General features: G+C 40.8%; 1 protein-coding gene across 5 annotated transcripts in view; it reads right to left on the reverse strand.

Moving 5' to 3' along the window:
- The window catches only part of SCML2 (Scm polycomb group protein like 2), a 70549-nt gene extending 52769 nt beyond the window's left edge, over positions 1–17780 (reverse strand). For 3 of the 5 annotated variants that reach the window (XM_064646701.1, XM_064646700.1, XM_064646698.1), the window contains exons 1-2: positions 17704–17780; positions 4378–4485 (exon numbers count right to left, since the gene is read on the reverse strand). In XM_064646701.1, coding sequence (XP_064502771.1) covers positions 4378–4399 — 22 coding nt within the window. In that variant the 5' untranslated portion in view covers positions 4400–4485; positions 17704–17780. Of the gene's footprint in view, positions 1–4377; positions 4486–17268; positions 17365–17703 lie in introns of those variants that run through there. The other 2 variants (XM_064646702.1, XM_064646699.1) reach the window with 1 other exon arrangement.
- Between the last annotated feature and the right edge of the window lie 1043 nt (positions 17781–18823).

Raw genomic sequence — 18823 nt, forward strand, 5'->3', positions numbered from 1 at the left:
TTGAGATCCTTAAGATCATTGGATATCTTTATAAATCTTGTATAGATCACTTTGAACTGAGAAACAAAGGGAAAAAAATAAACCCACCCCAAAAGCATATTTCTGAGTTAAAGATTCCATTCTATCTTTAGATTCTTGAATACTCAATATTCTCAATATTAAATTCCTGAATATTCAAAGCAGTTATCTCAGTGCACATGCTGGTTATTTAAAAGAATCATTCAGAAGAATCTACCTTCCCTATCATTTATCTCTACACGCATTCAGAAAGGAGTCTGTCATATTTCATTTCTGAAGGATTTTAACACGTATGAGAGACACAGTGGAACTGGGCAGCTCAGAAGACTGAAGGAGACAGTCCACTCATTCCTTTTAGTCTTTAATATATGTTGGTTTGGTGACCTGCTTTTGACACTCATGGACTCAAGCACAATTCAAATATGACACCAAGCGGGCAATGCTTTTTTTTTGAAAAAGAAGTTTGCTTTGGAACATTTTTTACTGGATTGGTTCATGGAAAAAAATCCTTATGGAGGTCAACTTCAGATGGAACTGCTGAAATTATTCAGGATGGTGCCTACAAGCTTTAACCCAAATAATTCCTCAGAAGTAGGGTTTTAAGCCACACAAACCCTACAACTACCTGTGGGAATATGAGAAGGGAGAGTGTTAGAACTAATTCTACTGAGCAGCAGCAAGCAACAGCAGAGCCTTTTGCCATGTTCTATAAGCTCAGTTAGTCTGGTTTTCCCAAAAACAGTCATGGGACTATTGCAAACATCAGGCTATCAAGCTTACAGAATAAATAACTTCCCAATACACCTATTTCCAAAGAGGAGATCAGTAAGTCTCTCATGTGGGACTCCATTGAAATAAGAGAACTAATAACTGCTTCCTGTGAACACCCAAAGCTTGAAAGCACAGAGTGCCAGATTTCAAACAAGATGACAGCCTTTTATGATGAGAGACATCAAGAACAGGTGGAAGAATGTGAAAAACTGCAGCCTGGACACCACATGTGCTCTTGCTGACAATCACCACACGAATTATTTATTCTCTGTACCACTTAAATTTAGTGCCTATCTCAAAAATACCACAGCAAATATGACAGCTGAAACAAAACACTCTTTGCAACACAGTTTTCTTATCAGCCACTGGAAAACTACAAGAACAAGAGGAGATGATTATATTAATGAGAACTGGATTTCTCAACAGCAATTTAACCATCTAGTTCATTTGAGGTGGAGGCATTTTCATTCACAGTAAACACAAAGCACTGTCACTCTCACTTGTTTTTGATGGCCAGAAATTTGCTCTTTAAAATGCTCAAGTAAATCTCACCCAGCACATGCAGAAGCATCCAAAAATATGTCTGAATAAAGCCAAGATTGCTTTCAAAAACTCCCCTTGCTTTTATGCATTCCAACCTTCAATGGGAAATTGGGAACACCATTACAAAGCTGGAGTGTTTCGTCTAAGCAGATGAAAAGCTGCTAGCAGGAAGAATTACCTACCTGATTCTACATGAGACACCCTGTATCTACTACCACCACAGAAAACTTTTGCCCAGTCTATACTTCACAATTGCTATTATGCCTTGGTCAGGTGTGCCTTTTCCAATGTCAGCAGTTAGGGCGGATAAAAAACCATGGTTTATTTTCAAAAGCAACAATAAAATATTATTGAAATTCAATTTTATAAATATAAACACATGCTTTCTCTTTTTTTTTTCTTTAATGCATGCCAGTCTGCATTTGAAATTTTGATATTCTATATTCTAGTGAATTTAGTTTCCAAAGATCATGGAAAAAAAATTGAGACAGAAGACTATTAAATCAAGTCACTAGGCTGAAGATGACTGCCTCCACACATGATCCTCATCTTGGTCAAACTTTGAGATCGAACCTCAAAAATGAGATTATGAAAGAGGAAAATACTACAGGTACAAAGAGTTATTTTGTTTTCATCTCCTTCCAAATTCATCTCCTAGCCACATTCAATGACTAATTCCTTGAAACCTGAAAAACGGACTTGAAAATAGGAACTTTACACATAAACTGGAGACAGGGGAGACTTATTAGTTCTAGAGTCTTGAAGCTCATTGTGAAAAAAAAAAATAGGTCAGTTTAATTCATTATCTATTCTCTTCTGTTCACAAAGTCCATTTCTGAAGGGACAAGTTTCAGTTTACTTTCCAATATAAAGCACAATATGTTTCAGATCATTTACCCAAACAAGAGTTAAAATGAAACGCTGCTGCTGTGGACTTAACAAAATGATACTCGGCTCTCTTTAAAAAAACAACAAAGAATGGGATATCAATTTCAAAGAAAGTTTTAAAAATAAAGTACTACATATGAGTACACAGAGTTTATATATTTGCTATGTAACTAAATATATTTAAACTATAACACATACAGGCTAAATACCTCACGAAAGATTGCTTTCTTCTAGGTAGCAAGATCAGAGTACAACATATACTGAAATTATAAAAGCAACACATTCTGTTGTTCACCAACTAATTTTTTTTCTACAGTGCACTTCACAAGCTAAACCTTTAGATACAAACCAAGATTAGAGTTAGGATTATTTAACATAGTGCTTTCTGTTTACCGATGCAAAATTCCATGTGTTTACATAACTCCCACCCTATCTGTAACCACAGAATTCTGCTGATAAGATTACTCAACAGAAGACAGTCAAGAGCAACCACATCTATCATGCAAGAAATTAAAGACAAAGAAGAAAAAGACAAAGCTATCTTGACTGATTTGTGAATACCAAAAAAAAAAAAAAAAAAGAATCAGAGAAGGCAGTGGTAAAGCTCTGGTAAAGATAATCCTGGCGACCAATGTATACTTCCTCCTATAAACTCCCGTGTTTAACTCCAGCTTCTAGCCTGAGATGCTTTCAAACTCTGCAATGCTTCTTTCTAGAAGAATTAACCTGTCAAAAAACAAGATGATTGCTTTGTCTGAGTGATGGCAAGCATCATGTCTCTTGACAGTAATAGTTTTTATTACAGAATGGTGTGCTACATGAGGAGGCATGCATGTGCTATCTTCTAAGACTTGCTATTTGCTTGTTGCAATGTGAGGAAAAAGTTCACAGTCATGCTTTCAAGATTTCTGAAGCTATCTCTCAACCCCCTTAAAGTCTTCAACTCTGCTGGGTGCTCAAAACATGACAGGATAACACTTTTCTCAAAGAAACCCCTTGTCTCTTCCCGATGGATGAGAATACCTTTGGATGACTGAAACTTTTGCTCTTCCTGTGCCATGCAGTTACTCACCTTCAGATGAGCTTTAGTAAACCTTACTATTGCTCAGGAAGGGGCCTTCTTCGCAATCCCTACCACACAGGGTTGTGAGCACCTTTTAGCTGCCCTTCACCAAGCCTCAGTGCACACAGTTAAGGATATCAAGACAGAGTGAATACGAAATTTCTCCTTTCCCTTCTTTTTGTGCCTCCCTAGTGGGATTCTTATCTTATCTGCCTGGAACAGGGAGTCTCTCAGTATATTTAGACAACAGCCATGCAAAAAACCTACAAGAGAAGGGGATAGACCTCCTCCATAAACTTCTGGTGCAACAATTAAAGGGATGACTCCTGCCATTACAGAACATATATTATAGCAAAAGACAACTATTTACCAAGGGAACACACAAGCACATAAAGCACCTTGGGCTGAAGGTGGAAAGCTCAAGGAAAGTACAAAAATGTTAGCAGCCTTTTATGGGGGAGGACTACCAATCTGAAAGCTTTGAAAGCAGCAGCAATCCAGTTTCAGACAGTGGGTCTTTCTCTCTTCACATTCTCTTTGTTTTACCAGCCCAAACACTCATTTCTTCTTAAGTCTTACTCTTTATTTTAGCACATAATTCACAACTAACATCTTCAGACATGACACAGCAGAAATCACGTCTCTGTGGTACACTCTGTATTTGTGGATGAATTTCTTTTAAAATGTTCCTTTTATCTCCCAGAAACAGCTGCTAATGCCAATCATCTTGATAAAAGTTGATTCCTTGTACTACTCAGTTATTGTCCTGCTAAATTACATGCAGTTACAGAATAAAGCCCTCCATGTTCATTAATAGCACATCTAGACACATTCTTCAATTTCAGAGGAGAACAATTGTTTCAAAGCTGCCACAGGACAGAATAGCTTTGGTTGAATTTGCAGGACAGCCAAATTTAGCATACTTACTGTACAACAATGTGAAGTTTGAACTTACTTGTATTCAGAACATATCACAAACTGTCTTTTTAATCTAACGGTATAGTAATTGTCAACTAATATCCCACTGGTTTCAAAAAGAGAATTTAGCACGTTCTGTATTTTCATTCTCTTGTATTAAAGCTACCAGGCCTTACCTTTAACTGCTGTTCTCCCCATGGTAACACTTCTGTGATCTTCCCTCTCACAATAAAAAGGCTGAAGTTGAAAGACCAGTTAATTCTTCCTTTCAGCACAACAGTTTCCTGTGGAGCAGTAATACAACAAGTTAGGGGGGAGGCTGTTGTTGGCACTTGGGTTTTCTATTTTCGGAAAGGATGATTTTTTTTGTATTGATGTATAATTATCTTGCTGGTTTTAAGTTGCAAATGTTTAACAAACTATGTGTAAAGAGTAACATGTAAACAACGGTTACATACAAGGAGCAAGGGTACCACATTCTACCTTTCATTTCATTGTTTTAGACAGTTCATTCTATAATGATCTGCATTTTCTGTGGGTTTTTAATACAAAGAAAGATATAAAATGTGCATTATTCCTTTTTTCCCCAAGAAACATCACTGAAAAAGGGAAGAAAGACTATTATATGTAACCTACTCACCCTGCCTCATTTGCACAGTTAAACAATCATCAACTTAAACATCTCTGGGTAAAACACACTATCTTCCACAACTACAGCTGAAGAGGGAAAAAAACACTGATGTAAAAAATTTACACAAAGGCCCAAGTGCTCACTGACACCCCTGCCCAGCACAACTTGTAACAGAGCACAGAGAACTTGTTAGGGAAATGCTAACTGTAGATAAAAGCATCAGCTAGATTCTTGTAGGGTTTGGAAACCAGAAGGGACAGATTAGTTGAACTAGTGTAAAACAGCAAAACCAAACTTTGTGTGTGTGTGTACTGTGATTTTCTACTCCAGCACCTAGGCTTTTGAACTTTGACTGTGTACAAGTCAAACTCATTTGAAGCATTTAGCCTTGAAGCAACAAAGCAAGCAAATTTATTATTTTTTCCACTAACTTTTCAAGTAATAATGGGTAAAAATACATTCAAATTTCTGAATTATATTCTTATATATATATATATATGTTCATTTCCTTCCAAGGAACACCCATGAGGTTTAAAACTGACATCACCAAAAGTTTGAGATTTTTTTTAAATTTAAATGTGTGTATACTTTTTCCAAAATTAATTTTCTCAAAGGTAACATTTTTAGAAGATATTTCTTTTACGTAATGCTGGAAAGATGTAATAGTTAAAAAGCAGGCTATCTACTTGGGATTTCTTGAATCTTTTATTCACATGCGAAAAAAATAAAATACAAATATGTATTACATCTAACAAGAGAGGCATCATACAGTTGAGTATTTTCCTGAAACTGTGACATTTTAGTGAAACTTCAAGGAACTTGCACACTGTGCTGATGGACTGCATGATGAAAACTTTATACAGTGCAAGTCTCATGGCTAAAACTAATCAAATATGTTTTGTTAAAATACCAGGGAACGAAGAATTCATTTTGTGTGTGTGTGTGTGTTGTGTGTGAACATTCTGGACACTTACTACAAAAATTCTCAAGATAGAGACTTGAAAGCAGTTATAAATAAAACTGAATACTACCATAAAATGAGCAGGTTTTGCTACACAATAGCATTCATACCATAAGTGATCATCAGGATTAAGAACAGAAATCCTTTTAAGCCATCAAATGAATTTGAAACACTTGATACTTTCATAGACTCCCCCAAAAACTCAAAGCTTTTCCACTGCAAGTAATAAATCACGAAAGGTGATGCAGAGTCAAAGTAACTGTTTTTACAGATTACTTTAAAACAGTGAATGGTTTTTATCTTTTTGTTCCAAGTACCAGATTGCACTTGGTGCAGTAATAAAGATTCCAACCCTGCAGTGATAGTCATCAAGTTTAGCACAACCGGAGCGTCTGTCAGGACATAAAAAGGATTCCAGCTTTTCATTAGCTTGTGTTGTACCAGATAGGCTGTTTTACAGCATGCCCACCAGCCTGTTAAAAATATAAGACAACTGAAAGTTCTGAAAGTGCTGTTTAAAACGAGGTAAACCCAACTGCAGGAACACAATATATTGCTGTTTTGAAGAGGTGCTACTTAAAACTCAGTTACACCTAAGTATTCAATTTAGAGCTGCTATTAAATTAGCGCATAGATTGTGCTGTTTGTCACAGGAACATCCCAGAACAGTATTTCTGAGCCTCCATCTAACAACCACTACATGCTGCTGAACTACCGCAAAATGAAAACCAGTTACCTCCAAAACAGAGCATGGTCAGCCTGAAACAAAGTGTAACTTCTTTTGCAGGGGCAGACCAAGGAACAACTTTCCATCACCTCACATAATTAACTGGTAAACCATAAATAAGGCAGTTATGTCCTTTGCTAACCAAGACAAAGTCGTCTTCTGTTGCGCTCACCATCACCAGCCTGGATCAACCCACAGCACACCCACCACAGAAGAGAAGAAAACCACCAGAAAATACAGGGCAACACCTCCAGGGGACATTTTGGTAAAATTACACAGCAAGGACAGAGCTCAAGGCATTCTTGTACAAGCAAGCTGAGTGAGAAAGACAGGTTAAGAAATTTACATAGCAGCTTCTAGAAATTAAAGGAAAAACTAAACAAAACAAGGTCAGGAAGATATGAGCAAACAAAGAAATGCAATGGCAAGGCTGCAGTGCAATGGCTTGAAGGTGTACAAAGGAGCAGAATGAAAACCAAAGTTACAAAGACCAAGCTAAGCGCAGAGGTTGTCAGTCATGGACAGAAAATGGCCAAAACATTTAGGGACTGTCAGTACAGAATCCAGTGAGAACCCATTCGCTGTAAATTATGGAAACTGAAAAGGCAAGTGGAAAACAATCCATGAACCCAGGCTAATATTGGATTCATTATCAAAATATCTTCAATCCAAAGAGCATGTAAAAGACCTCAACATTCATGAAGTGTATTATTTACATCATATCTCAATTCATCCTGTAAACCAAGTTTTAGTCTTTTCTCTGGTTAACACCCCTTACATCAGTTACTTTTTTAAAAATCAGTTGGAATGCATTCATCTGCCTTCAATTCCTTACTGAAGTTTTTATTGTTAATCACTTCTATTAGCCACCTCCCACTGTGCAAGTCCTTTGTCAGAAAGCCATATATTAGCAGACAAGCCTAAGCCTTTGCTCTCTCTGCATTGCTAGTACATAATACTAGGTGTCAGAAAACAGGATGGAAAACATTTTTCCTGACTAACTTTGCTCTTTTTATTTTGAAAGAATTACCCAAAGGACATGTATTGCTGCATTTCAGAGAAGCTAGTATTCTGCAGAAAGCATCTAACTTGCTCTGTTTTGCCTGCCATGCATCTCCATTATCCTTTTCACTGTAAGCCAGGCATCAAATAAGCCGAATGTCCTGAAAAAAATCATGTATATTTAGGGTTTCCCAGCGCAAGTTTATCTTGACAGCAAGCTTGCTCATAAAAATACACAGCACATAATTATGAAGATAAACATAACATTTAAAAGAAGCCTAATCCCCTAGGAGATTGTGGGTTTATTCCCTACCAGAAGGTTAAAGTTTTTCTGTCAATGACTCTGCATCTCTTTTCGAGAGGTAAGACAAGAGACACCAATTTTAGAGCCTGTCAGCTTTTTTGACCCTACCACTGGTACAAATGCCGTAACTCAGACCTCATTCTTGGTGACGTCACTTGTGGAATGGACAGCTGTCAATGGGCAGTCTCGGCTGGATAAGGACTGAGGCTATTCTTTTACACAGGTACACAGCACAGAGGAGGAATCTAACAGAACATTCACTCTGAAGCATCAGTGAAGTTCTTAATTTTAGCTTGAAATAAAGGCAGATATTTTTCAGGCTTAATATGAACAAGGAGTTATACTTGCCAGTGTTTACGTGCTGTTACCTTTAGAAACACAAGAGACAGCAGTTACAACTGCCGGTCACACTCCCATTGCTCCTCACCTCCTTCCTGCTGTTTGTTACTGCCAGCACTGCAGAGGCCTTCAAGAAAAGGACTTATGCAGCCTTTCCTTGGAACAACACACAATCCGGCAACCGCAGTTCCCACTCCAGCTTCCACACATGGGTAACAAGCACCCACAGGCACCAGTTGCTTCCCAAACAAATGTGGTTTCACCGCATTACTTTAAAGTTATCCGTCATTAATCTGGAATACCCTTTTCTTAAATATAATCATCTATTCATCTGTTGTCTCTTAATTAAAATCTCTACTTCATACCATTTTCACAAGTCTTTAAGGGGCTGAAAAGAGACAAAGAGAGTAAGACTTAAAAGGAGGTTTTTAATAAAATACGTTGGTTTCAAATTTCCAGTACTTGAAAATTTACTCTCCAGCAAGTTACCCAGCGTGTAAACTCATCTGGTACACTTCAAGACAAAACAGCATCTACTTCCTTATTTCTGTAATACAGATAATCACTTCACACCTCTTAGAGCATACTGTGGCATCATTAAAAAAGAGTAAGATCTCAAAGGCTAAAAGAAAAAAACTTACACAAATGAATCAGAACTTCACAAAATGTAACACAAGCTTTGTAGTTGTATATTGTAAATTCAGTATGTATTTGAAATCATTTATGATTTTGAAACATTAAAGATGGGGTCTTCTTTCATTTATACACACAAATATATAATCAATCAGTGTTCTGACAAGAAATTTGATCCAAGTTGGAATCCCTTTTAGTTCACATTCCTTGTGTAAAAAAAAAAAAAGAGATTCTTTCAAGGAAAGGAAATTAAACTTACAGATTTTCATACAGCAGAGCTTCTAATAAACTGCTATATCTAAAACCCTCTTCTAGTTAATAAAAATAGAGCTAGGACAGATAGACTTTTGTCAAATTTACAAGCTCTCAGAACAACAAATATTAGCTAGTCATATATATCATTAGAACAACTAAGCTTGAATATTTCTTAAGTTGTTAAAGGAAGAGAGTGGGTACTTAGTGCCTTACAAATATATTTTTGTAATGTCATTTGCTTTAACAGCAAGAAGAAATTTTCTGCACTTGCAAAAATGCTCTGAAAGTCACCAGCAGTGTACTGCTCACTATTTATGAAGTGATTAGCATAAACAAACTTTTAAGCTGTCAGCAGTAAAATATTGCCTGTAAATGTTCTGCTCTCTCACCAGGTAAGTTTACGATCTGCTTAAGAATATGAGCAACTGTAATTACAGTAAGTCATACATTTCAAGACTACAAAAATCTCTGTAAACTCTCAAACCCTATTAAGTGTGTTATTCAGTACAGAGTAAAGCACTGTATATTTTGAAAAGCAACATTAACAAGGTTTAGACCAAAGACTTGTCCCAAAAATTCCTAAAATAAGAAATAATACTTATAAATGAGAACATCAGAGAACTAAGGTCTCCAAATTAAACAGCAGAGCTTGTATCAACAGACAACAGAAACAATTTTTGTCACGTAGATTTAACATTTATTAAACTGAGAGTAATTTTAAAAACTGTAGTTTAGAGCTGCTCTATGGCTACCAGCAAAAAATGAAAATAGCTTTTCTCCTCCTTCCCTCCCTCCCCATCCTGCTTTAAAAGTCAGAAGATGTGGGGTTGTAAAAACCTGAAAAAGGAAATGGTATGTGTGAAGTCAGCAGTTCAGCAAAGCGGCTGACCGACCATTAACAGCTTTAAATATTCCTAAAATGCCAGTCTTACCACATGAAAGGTATTTCAATGTTATATTCAAATAAATAAAAAAATACAGCTTACATTTCTATCTTAAGTAAAGCTGCCAGTTTCAGGAGTTTACTAGTAAATATTTACAGTAGCACAGGACTTTGACAATTTGTTTAAACATTTTGGCAAATTCACACTGAAACCTCTGTGCTGTTTTCCACTTCCTCCTTCAAGCCTGGAGTACTCTTCCTGAAATCATTCATCATCATTATTCAACCTGGCTTTGTCCAAATGTCTAACTCAAATTTCTTTCATAAAGCAAACTAATTAAACTATGCACAAAAAAAAACCCGACATAATTTTGTATGATTAGCACTGGGTAAGAGCTACATACCTGCATGATATTCTCTCTATACCCAGACACATCTCCTCTGCCTTCTGCTCAGCCTCCCTTGACACAGAAGTGAGGTCTCAAACTATTTGTTCTGCGAGGCATTGAGCATAATTTTAGCAACAGTGTAAATACAGCAGGTAGGGGAGAAAAGAAATTGCTGTTGCAAACACAGTAAGAGATGCCCAGATGCTAGAGATCCCTATACAGCTTTTCTGCACTTGTCTTTAGCAGACAAGCACCACCACCAGCAGCAGTCACATAGCGTGTGTATACATAAGGGGAAAAGGGGGAGAAAGACAAGCAGGGGTGGGATGGCAGAAAAGGGATTTTTCACCGGTTTAGGCAACTTTGGCTTCCTCACTTCTACACGGCCTCCAAACTGGAAAAGGAACTGTGGAAGCTTGGTTTCAGATATGATCACATGGAGCTCTATCCACATAGTGCATAGTCAGCAAACCCATTCCTGTAGTCCAGATTTTTTACTCACAACAGTGTATCCAGAGAAACACAAACACTTCTAGTCTGATGCAGAAATCTGTAGAAGTCAAACAGCATGCACAATTTATTTTTTTCATTAAAGGCATGAAGAACAGCCTTGGGGCATTTCTGCATAAGAGCCAACTGCTGCCAGCACCCCAGGTGAAGTTGGTTTGTTTCAGAACAACATTTTTGGCTCCCCTTGCTTGTACTCAATGCCAGCAGCAACATACTTCTGCTGCCATCCTCTTCCAGTGCATAAAGTATCTGTCTCTCTCTCCCCCCAGGTGAGAATCCAAACAACATAATGCTTGCTGAGGCTCCATGCCACTGTACCTTAACAAAGACACAACTTGCCTCACCACATTTTTCCACTGCTGCAACACTCCACGGTGTACCCTGGCTTATATAATGAAATAACTACACTGATCCCATGTACTGGTGTCCAGTCAGGGAACAAAAACAAACCAACCAAAACTAAATAAGCCCTTTAGCAATTTCCTGATAGCTTCCCTTTCCAGAGAATTTTTCTGAAGAAAGACAAGCCCAGAGAGCTGCTTGCAGTTTCCAGGCACACGCACATCCCCGCACTGAGCTCACCTGTTGCTGGTGCCGAAAGCCTTCTTCAGTCCCCTTACACAAGGGATCTTTATGCAGCTGCCAACGAAAACATTTGTCCATCTATTTGGACAAACTTTATCGTAGAATCATAGAATATCATGAGTTGGAAGGGACTGACAAGGATCATCAAAGTTCAGCTCCTGGCCTTGCACAGGACAACCCTGAGAATGTGCCATTCCTAAGCACCATTCGGTGCTGCTGGACATTTCTGCAGCTAACAAAGCACTAACAGGTCATAAAAGACACGACAATTCCTAAATGCTCAAAGAACTAGACAGCTGCAAATACTCAGCTGCACTATTTGCTTCACTCTTCAAAAATGAAAGAAGACGAAAGACTCAAAGCATCAGGCACATTCACAGCAAATCTGTCTCTCTCCCATTTCCCATGACAACAATTATATATAATAAAACCCCACCCACAAGTGAAGCAAGCAGCTACAGGGCAACCTCCTCCACCTCTTCCTCAGCATGACTACACAGCTGCCACTGCCCAGTCCAGGACAGAGGCAGAGCATCCCCCTTTCTGCTACTTCAGGAGATCACCCTTCTGGAGGCAAACCCCCTCTCCCTCCTCCACCCAGTGCTTATGCCATTGAGCACTAGGGAATATTCAGACTAGGTAGTATTTACCTACAACAAGGTGAAAAAAACCTACATGCCACATTCAAAGTTTTCCATCTAACTACAACACTGCTCATTTTGGGATTAAAACCAATTCATATCCTCTGACCTTCCCAGAAAACCACTGTCTGCCTCTTTATAGCCCTCCAGTGCAGGGTACACATACAAGAGGTTTGGAATGGGAGGTGCCATCAAACATGTGGCAGCCCTTTTAATCTCTGAGCCCCTGACAAATGATAGTGACTGTAAGAGTTCCACCAAATTTAGCAGCTCACATTCCTCCATGCACAAGACTCACTTTTACAAACTGTTCTTTTTAAGTGGGCTTTTAAAAGTGCCCCAAGAATTGCACTCCTTCCACTGAACCTTCCTGCATTAATCTCTGATAGATTCCACACAGTACATAAATAATGGTACATGCTTCATTTTAGGTATGCACCTCATTAAAATGGTGCTACTCTCTTATACGTTTTATAAACTTCAGCTGCTCCCTGAACTAATGTATGCTAGAGGATGAAAGGCTCAACCCCATCTTTGCCCTACACTAAAAGGAGTATCGTATTACCTTGAGAAGACAACTGACTCAGATAGATTTCCGTCAAAGAAGTTCGTCACTTTTATAAAAAGACTGAATTCCCTTGGTATCTTAAATAGAATTTGACCTGATTTGTGAAGCTGAAGGCCTAGAATCAAATGATTTAAACAACCCATCTACCTTTAATGCAATGTCTTACTTGGTTTTCAATGATAACATACAAATGGGGTAAATACATACCATTTATTGGTTAAAAATAAAAATCAGCCCGAAATACTGCTCATGCTTAAGGTGCATACAGCAATACTCTTACAAAGCCAAAAAAGAAAATGTACTTTAGGATTAGTTTGGACATAAGGTATCTAGATGGTATATTCCCTGTGGAGCAGAAAGGCTATCCCCCTGCTAAAACAAATGAAAGCACACTAAAATTCTGTTAAAGGTTTAGTATTTCAGAGAGACTTTGATATTAGTCTCTATAAGTAATTCAGAAAAGCAGGAAGAGAGCACGTGAAAGAACCACAGTAAGTGCACACTAGGTATTGCACCAATTTGGATCCAAAGCGATCAACCACTACCCATAAAGCAGGTGTCTCAGCTAAAGTGCAGAACTATGAACCAGTCTTGAATCTACACTGCTGAAATAAAAGAGACACATAACGTATCACCATAAAGAACTGTGTACTTCATTTAGATCCAAGATAAGAAAATAATAAATTTTTGGTCATATCCCAAGAACATAGAAACTAAAGCTATTACTTTTTGTGACAGGGAATTTGAGAGGAGAGTTGCTAAGGGTAAACACACAGTACATCCCTGCATACACACACTGCTAATGGTATAGCACATTATATCCCCTCAGCTACAAATGGTTTAGTTGCGTACACCTGTGCCCAACGTCCATTGTATATAAAAGAAATTATCAGAGCAAGCCCAAATAAAAGAGATAAGGTGGCTGATAAAGACAGCTGCTGCTTTCTGAATGGTTGTGAAGCAGCTCTTGACTTTCCTCCAGATCTTTGTCCTTGTTGAGGAAGCAGAAAGACTAACAAGGAAGAGAATAAAGTACCTCTGAGGGTCATCATCACCACTTATGCACCAGTTACTCTTTGTGTATATACCTGCTGTAGATAAAAGGGGAGCCTGCTCAGTGTTGGCTCAGGTACCTGAAGGCACTCTTCCCATCCCAAAAGACAATAATCTACTTGAAGAGATCACAGATACAGAATACAAGTTTTAGGCAATGTGGGGAGTTTACACAAACACACCTGGGCTGAGCTGCTCACTCACCAAATCATCTGTTGCTGCTCCATGCCCAGCACTGCAGCAGGAGCAAGGGGCGGCAGGAGCTGGAAACACACCCTCAGCCTCACTGCCCACACAGGTCAAGTCAGCTGGCAGGTGCGTGAAGGTACAAAAATAGTACTTACACAGAAACATACTCTTAAAAAAAAAAAGCTACAGCTCACTTAGGGACTTAACTGTCCCACTTTTTAGAGGCTTTACCTCAAATTAATTGCCTCTCCGCTTAGACATCAATAAGTAAAGCTGTTCACATACACCATTATCAGTCACTGTTACAATGCAAAAATAAACTTAACTGCATATAACTAATACTAAAGCTTCTACCACTGAATTATAGATCACTTGGACCTTAAAAGAAGTCTTCAAAGAAACAGTATAAATTGTATTAGGAACAGCACCCTCATATACAAAAATCACAAATCACAGTAATAAAAAATTATTCACCAAATTGTATTACAATGTTAACAAATATTCTGGTACTTCAAGTTACATTGAGCCAAAATGTAAATCAGAAGGATTTGCAAAAATACCAGGACTACTACGTATAATGAAAACACCTGTAACATTCAAGCAAAAATAGTTTTCCATTTAACATTTCCATCACTTTATATTTACACACTGCACTATTAAGCCATGACAACTTTATACAGGCTTTTCTGCTCTTCCCACATGCTAGAAAAATCTCAGAGTTCTGGGCAATTTATGTTGCGTGTCTTACACTTTAAAGAATACAAATTGTATAGTCCTTCACATTTAAGATTTTAATCTCTGGAAGAAGGGCACTAAGGCTGAGTGCCTGAGGCTATTTCTTTCAAATGGGAATGAACAGAACTTTAAATGCCCTGCAGATGTGGAGGTCACAAAGTTGGTTAACAACCTCCCTTGTGTAGACTCCTTGAAGCAGTTTCCTGGTCCCTACCTGTTCTGTATCGACAATTAGACAATATCAGAGTAGACTGTCAAATGGTATTTCTAAAGATTACCTTAAAACATGCAAGAACAACTATGTATTTCACCCAGCCTTGTTTGAGGTAGGTGCATCCAGACAAATAAGAAAACCAGCATCACTGTCCTGGACAGTTAATGGCAAAGGGCGTTTCCTGTTAGTGACACTATTTCATACCAGGGGATAATTGCTGAGAACACTTCATTTCTCCTCATACATTCACTCAGTAAAGGGAGTAAAGAGGACTAGCTCACAGTTCATGATCCCATTGGAATACTAAGAAAAGAATGAAAGACACCCATTCTCTCTTAAGTAAAGCCACATCATTGTTTTATACACACTGATTTTAGACACGTAATGGAATTAATACTTTCTCAGTACTACAAATTTCACACTAGCAAAATGCCTCTTTTGAACTCGAGCAGCTACTCCAGAAAACAATGCCCAATGCCTCTGCATTATGAGAGCATACTATCTGGGCACAGCAAGGGCAGTCACAGCGAAGGGAAAATTAAAAAGCATCTGCACATTTAAAGTAGGAATATACGAGATCTAAGGACAAATATTTAAAAGGACTATCATTGTTTGTTCCTCAAAATTCCTACATCAAGATCAATACTTACACATGTCCAAATGTTAAGAACAATCTAATTATGTTCCGTTTATGCATCTACACAGCTTCTAATTGGTGTGAAAGTAGTTTATACTTGCAGCTATAACACATCATGAAAAGCCAGCATTTGTTTTTGCTGAATCCGAACATTACTATAAAAATATAAAATACCAAGCAACCTGAAAGATATTACACAAATATTGCCGCCTATTTACACCAAATAGAAAACTAGAACACCAACTCCATTAGCTGAGTTTCAAACAAAATCAGTAAATGCTACTTTCATATTCAAGACCAGATCATGTTAAAGTTAAAAGCCACACAAGCACTTCCCAGTCTCAACCTCAGTTTCACCATACGCTGTTTCCTGCTGCCTCCCGCTTGCATTACTGTGAAACTTCCCACAAATAAAGTACTAACAGAAGCGTCTCCAATGTGTTTTTCTTTATATCAATTCAAGTAATATCATCCTTAAATAGTACTTACATTTTATGATACCCTAAGTGAGAAAACCAGCTCCCCCTGCCCCCAAGCTCACAGCCTGGCTGTACAAGTAATTGCCCTGGACACACCACCAGCGAGATCACTCACATGGGCTGTTGGTTGCTGCAGACTGAGCAGCACTTGCTGGTGGCCTGTGAAAAACCGGTACACCCCAACACGGTCACTCCCCTATTTATTCCATAACTTTACATGACAGCTTAAAACCCAACTGTGACACAGTGAATGCCCTCCTGTCACTCCTGTTCCACCTGCACCAGTTCTGCAGTTGTTACTGACCCGAGCCTCACCAACTGCTTTTCTCTGCCACTTCCCAAGAGTAAAGAGCAGCATGAATGCTTTAAAAATCCAGAAGTTTAAGACTGCTACTCTGAATACGAAAAGATTCACAACCAGTCAGACTTGAAGAGCTGTTTACAAGTCAGATGCGGCATGCTCTAAAAACCTACTGTCATATCTACAGAGTCTATGCTTTTTAAGTTTTAATCACCACAGCTACAATAGTTAGAATACGCATGAGTCACAAGTGAAGTTTACATTTAGTAGAACTCACTAAGATATCAGTATTTCACCTCTTCTAAACCTTTTAGGTTTTAGAATTATTTTTTGCTATCTCCTATAGCCTAAATAATCAGTGAGAAACAGAAAATAACTGCAGGGAAAGACTTCAACTTGAAATTGCAGTAACACTTAAAGCGTGTTAAGAATAATTAAGCATAAAATTTAACTTGAATATTGATTTAAATACTACAGCACTGCAATATGTTCTGTGGTTTGTCACAACAGCTAAGACAGCGATGATGCACGACACTGTAAGAACTATACTTAAACCACTTTCTTCGGAACATCCAAAATATGACTCCCCGTGCAACACACCCTCTCGAAGTCGTTAACCAATATTTGCCACATACGCAGTTTAACCCTCAAGAAAACGGGAAGATCTCCGCAGCGCATCGCAACGCGCCAAGTGCCCCCCATCCGACCACCGCGCTGTCTCCCAGCGGCACCCCCGGCCTCCTCACCGAACACAGGTGCGCGCCCCGAATTGTATCATTTTTAACGCGCATCCAGTTTTTCTGGAGGACGCCCCTTTCCAGCACCAGGGGCCGCGGCGGGAGCGGGACAGGGGCAGCCCCGCCGCCCGGGCCCGGAGGGCGCGGAGCCGCCGCCGCGGGGGAGACAGCGGGGCCGCCCCGGCCGGGGGAGGCGTGTCCTGCCCACGCTCCTGTCAAACGCCGCCGGCCCCGCTGCAGCCCCGCCAAGGCGGCACCGCCGGCTCGGGGACCTCCCGCACTGCCCTTGCTCACCGGGACTCCCGCTGTCCGGGACTCGCGGCCACCTCGATAGAGAGGGAGGCGCTTTGTTGGTGCCGGGAGGCAGAGCCGCCCCGCTCCTCTCGCCCGGGAAGCCGCTCCTGCCGCGGCCACCGGCGGGTCCCCGCGGGCGGGGGGCGGCAGGGCCCTCCGAGGAGGGGAGCGGGCAGCGCAGAAAGGCCTGGACGCGGTGCCAGAGCGCGGTGCAGCCGCGGTCGGACCCGGTGCCGCCTCCGGCGCAGCGGGGCTGGCGGGGAGGGGCACCCGGGGGCTCCCGGGACCGCGGCGCCCGGCGCGGCCACGGCGGGCGGAGGTCGCGATGCGAGTCCCGGGAAGGGGCGCGACCGCCGCCTCGCCTCCCTTTCTCTCCCCGCTCCTCCCTCCCCCTGCCTGCCGCGGGGAGCGGGCAGCGCCGCCGCCGCCACTCACTGGGCGGGCGGGCGGGACGCGGGTCCTGTCAAGCCGCTGCTGCCGTCGGCCGCCTCACGCCGCCGCCATGTTCCGGGGGCACGGCGCATGCCCGGCAGCGGCACCGGGGGCGCGGGGCCTCCCCCCCACCGCCCCCCTTCCGCCCGCCCGGCGGGGCAGCGGCGGCGGCAGCGGCAGGGGCGGCGCCGCAGGGGGAGCGGGCAGCGGGGAGCGGGGTTTCGCGGCAGCCGCCGCGTCCCGCCCCGCGCCCGCACCTGCGGCGGCAGAAGCGAACGAGCGGGACCTGCGGGGGGCCGCTCGAAAGGAGGGTCGAGGTCGGCGCGGGCTCCTGCGCCCGAGGAGCAGGACCGCCTTGTGAGGGGAGAAAATCACCCCCTGGCAGGTGTTTGTGTGCGAGACTTCGGTGTGTGAGGGATCGACGGCAGGGGTTTCTGCAGGGAAACCTGAGGCAGCCGGTGTCAGGCGCTGCAGTGCCGCCGGCACCGTCCGTGTGCACGGACCGGGACAGTGCCCCGCGTTACAGTGCACAGGGATCGCAATATACATGTACAATTGTATATAATCAGCGTGTATAATGCGCGTTAAAATTGGTGCATATTCACCTGGGAAATTTTACACAATTATTTTGCAGAGATCTACGCTTATAAAAACTGTATAATAGCCAAGAAGTGCCTCCTTAGATTTTTAGGAGGGGGTATTCCCATTGTGTAAGCTTCGGGTATTATAATTCAGACCCCAAGTGGTATGTAGGCATAACTGGTAAAAAAATCATAACTTAAATACTACCAACCTTGAGGGGATTTTGTGCCCAAGTTTCAACTTCACGATTTAACATGACTTGAAAAGTGAAATTTTAAGTTCTAAATTAATCTAAGGTCATGAGAATGCAATTCTAAGAGTTCTTTTGATGAATAAAAAACCTAACCAAACCCACGAAAAAGAAAGCTCAAATATATAACCAAACCCCCTCTAACTCTTCTACATGAAAGTGGAATTCATACAGCCCATTTTAGTATCCTGCATATACTGCAAGTCACTACTAACAATTTATGTTAAGCACTCCCATAAGCAGTAAATGGTTCTTTAGAAACAAAGAAAATGAGCCCTTGCTGTAATTATA

The sequence above is a fragment of the Pseudopipra pipra genome, chromosome 2, assembly GCF_036250125.1.
Source record: "Pseudopipra pipra isolate bDixPip1 chromosome 2, bDixPip1.hap1, whole genome shotgun sequence".
Classification (NCBI taxonomy): Eukaryota; Metazoa; Chordata; class Aves; order Passeriformes; family Pipridae; genus Pseudopipra; species Pseudopipra pipra.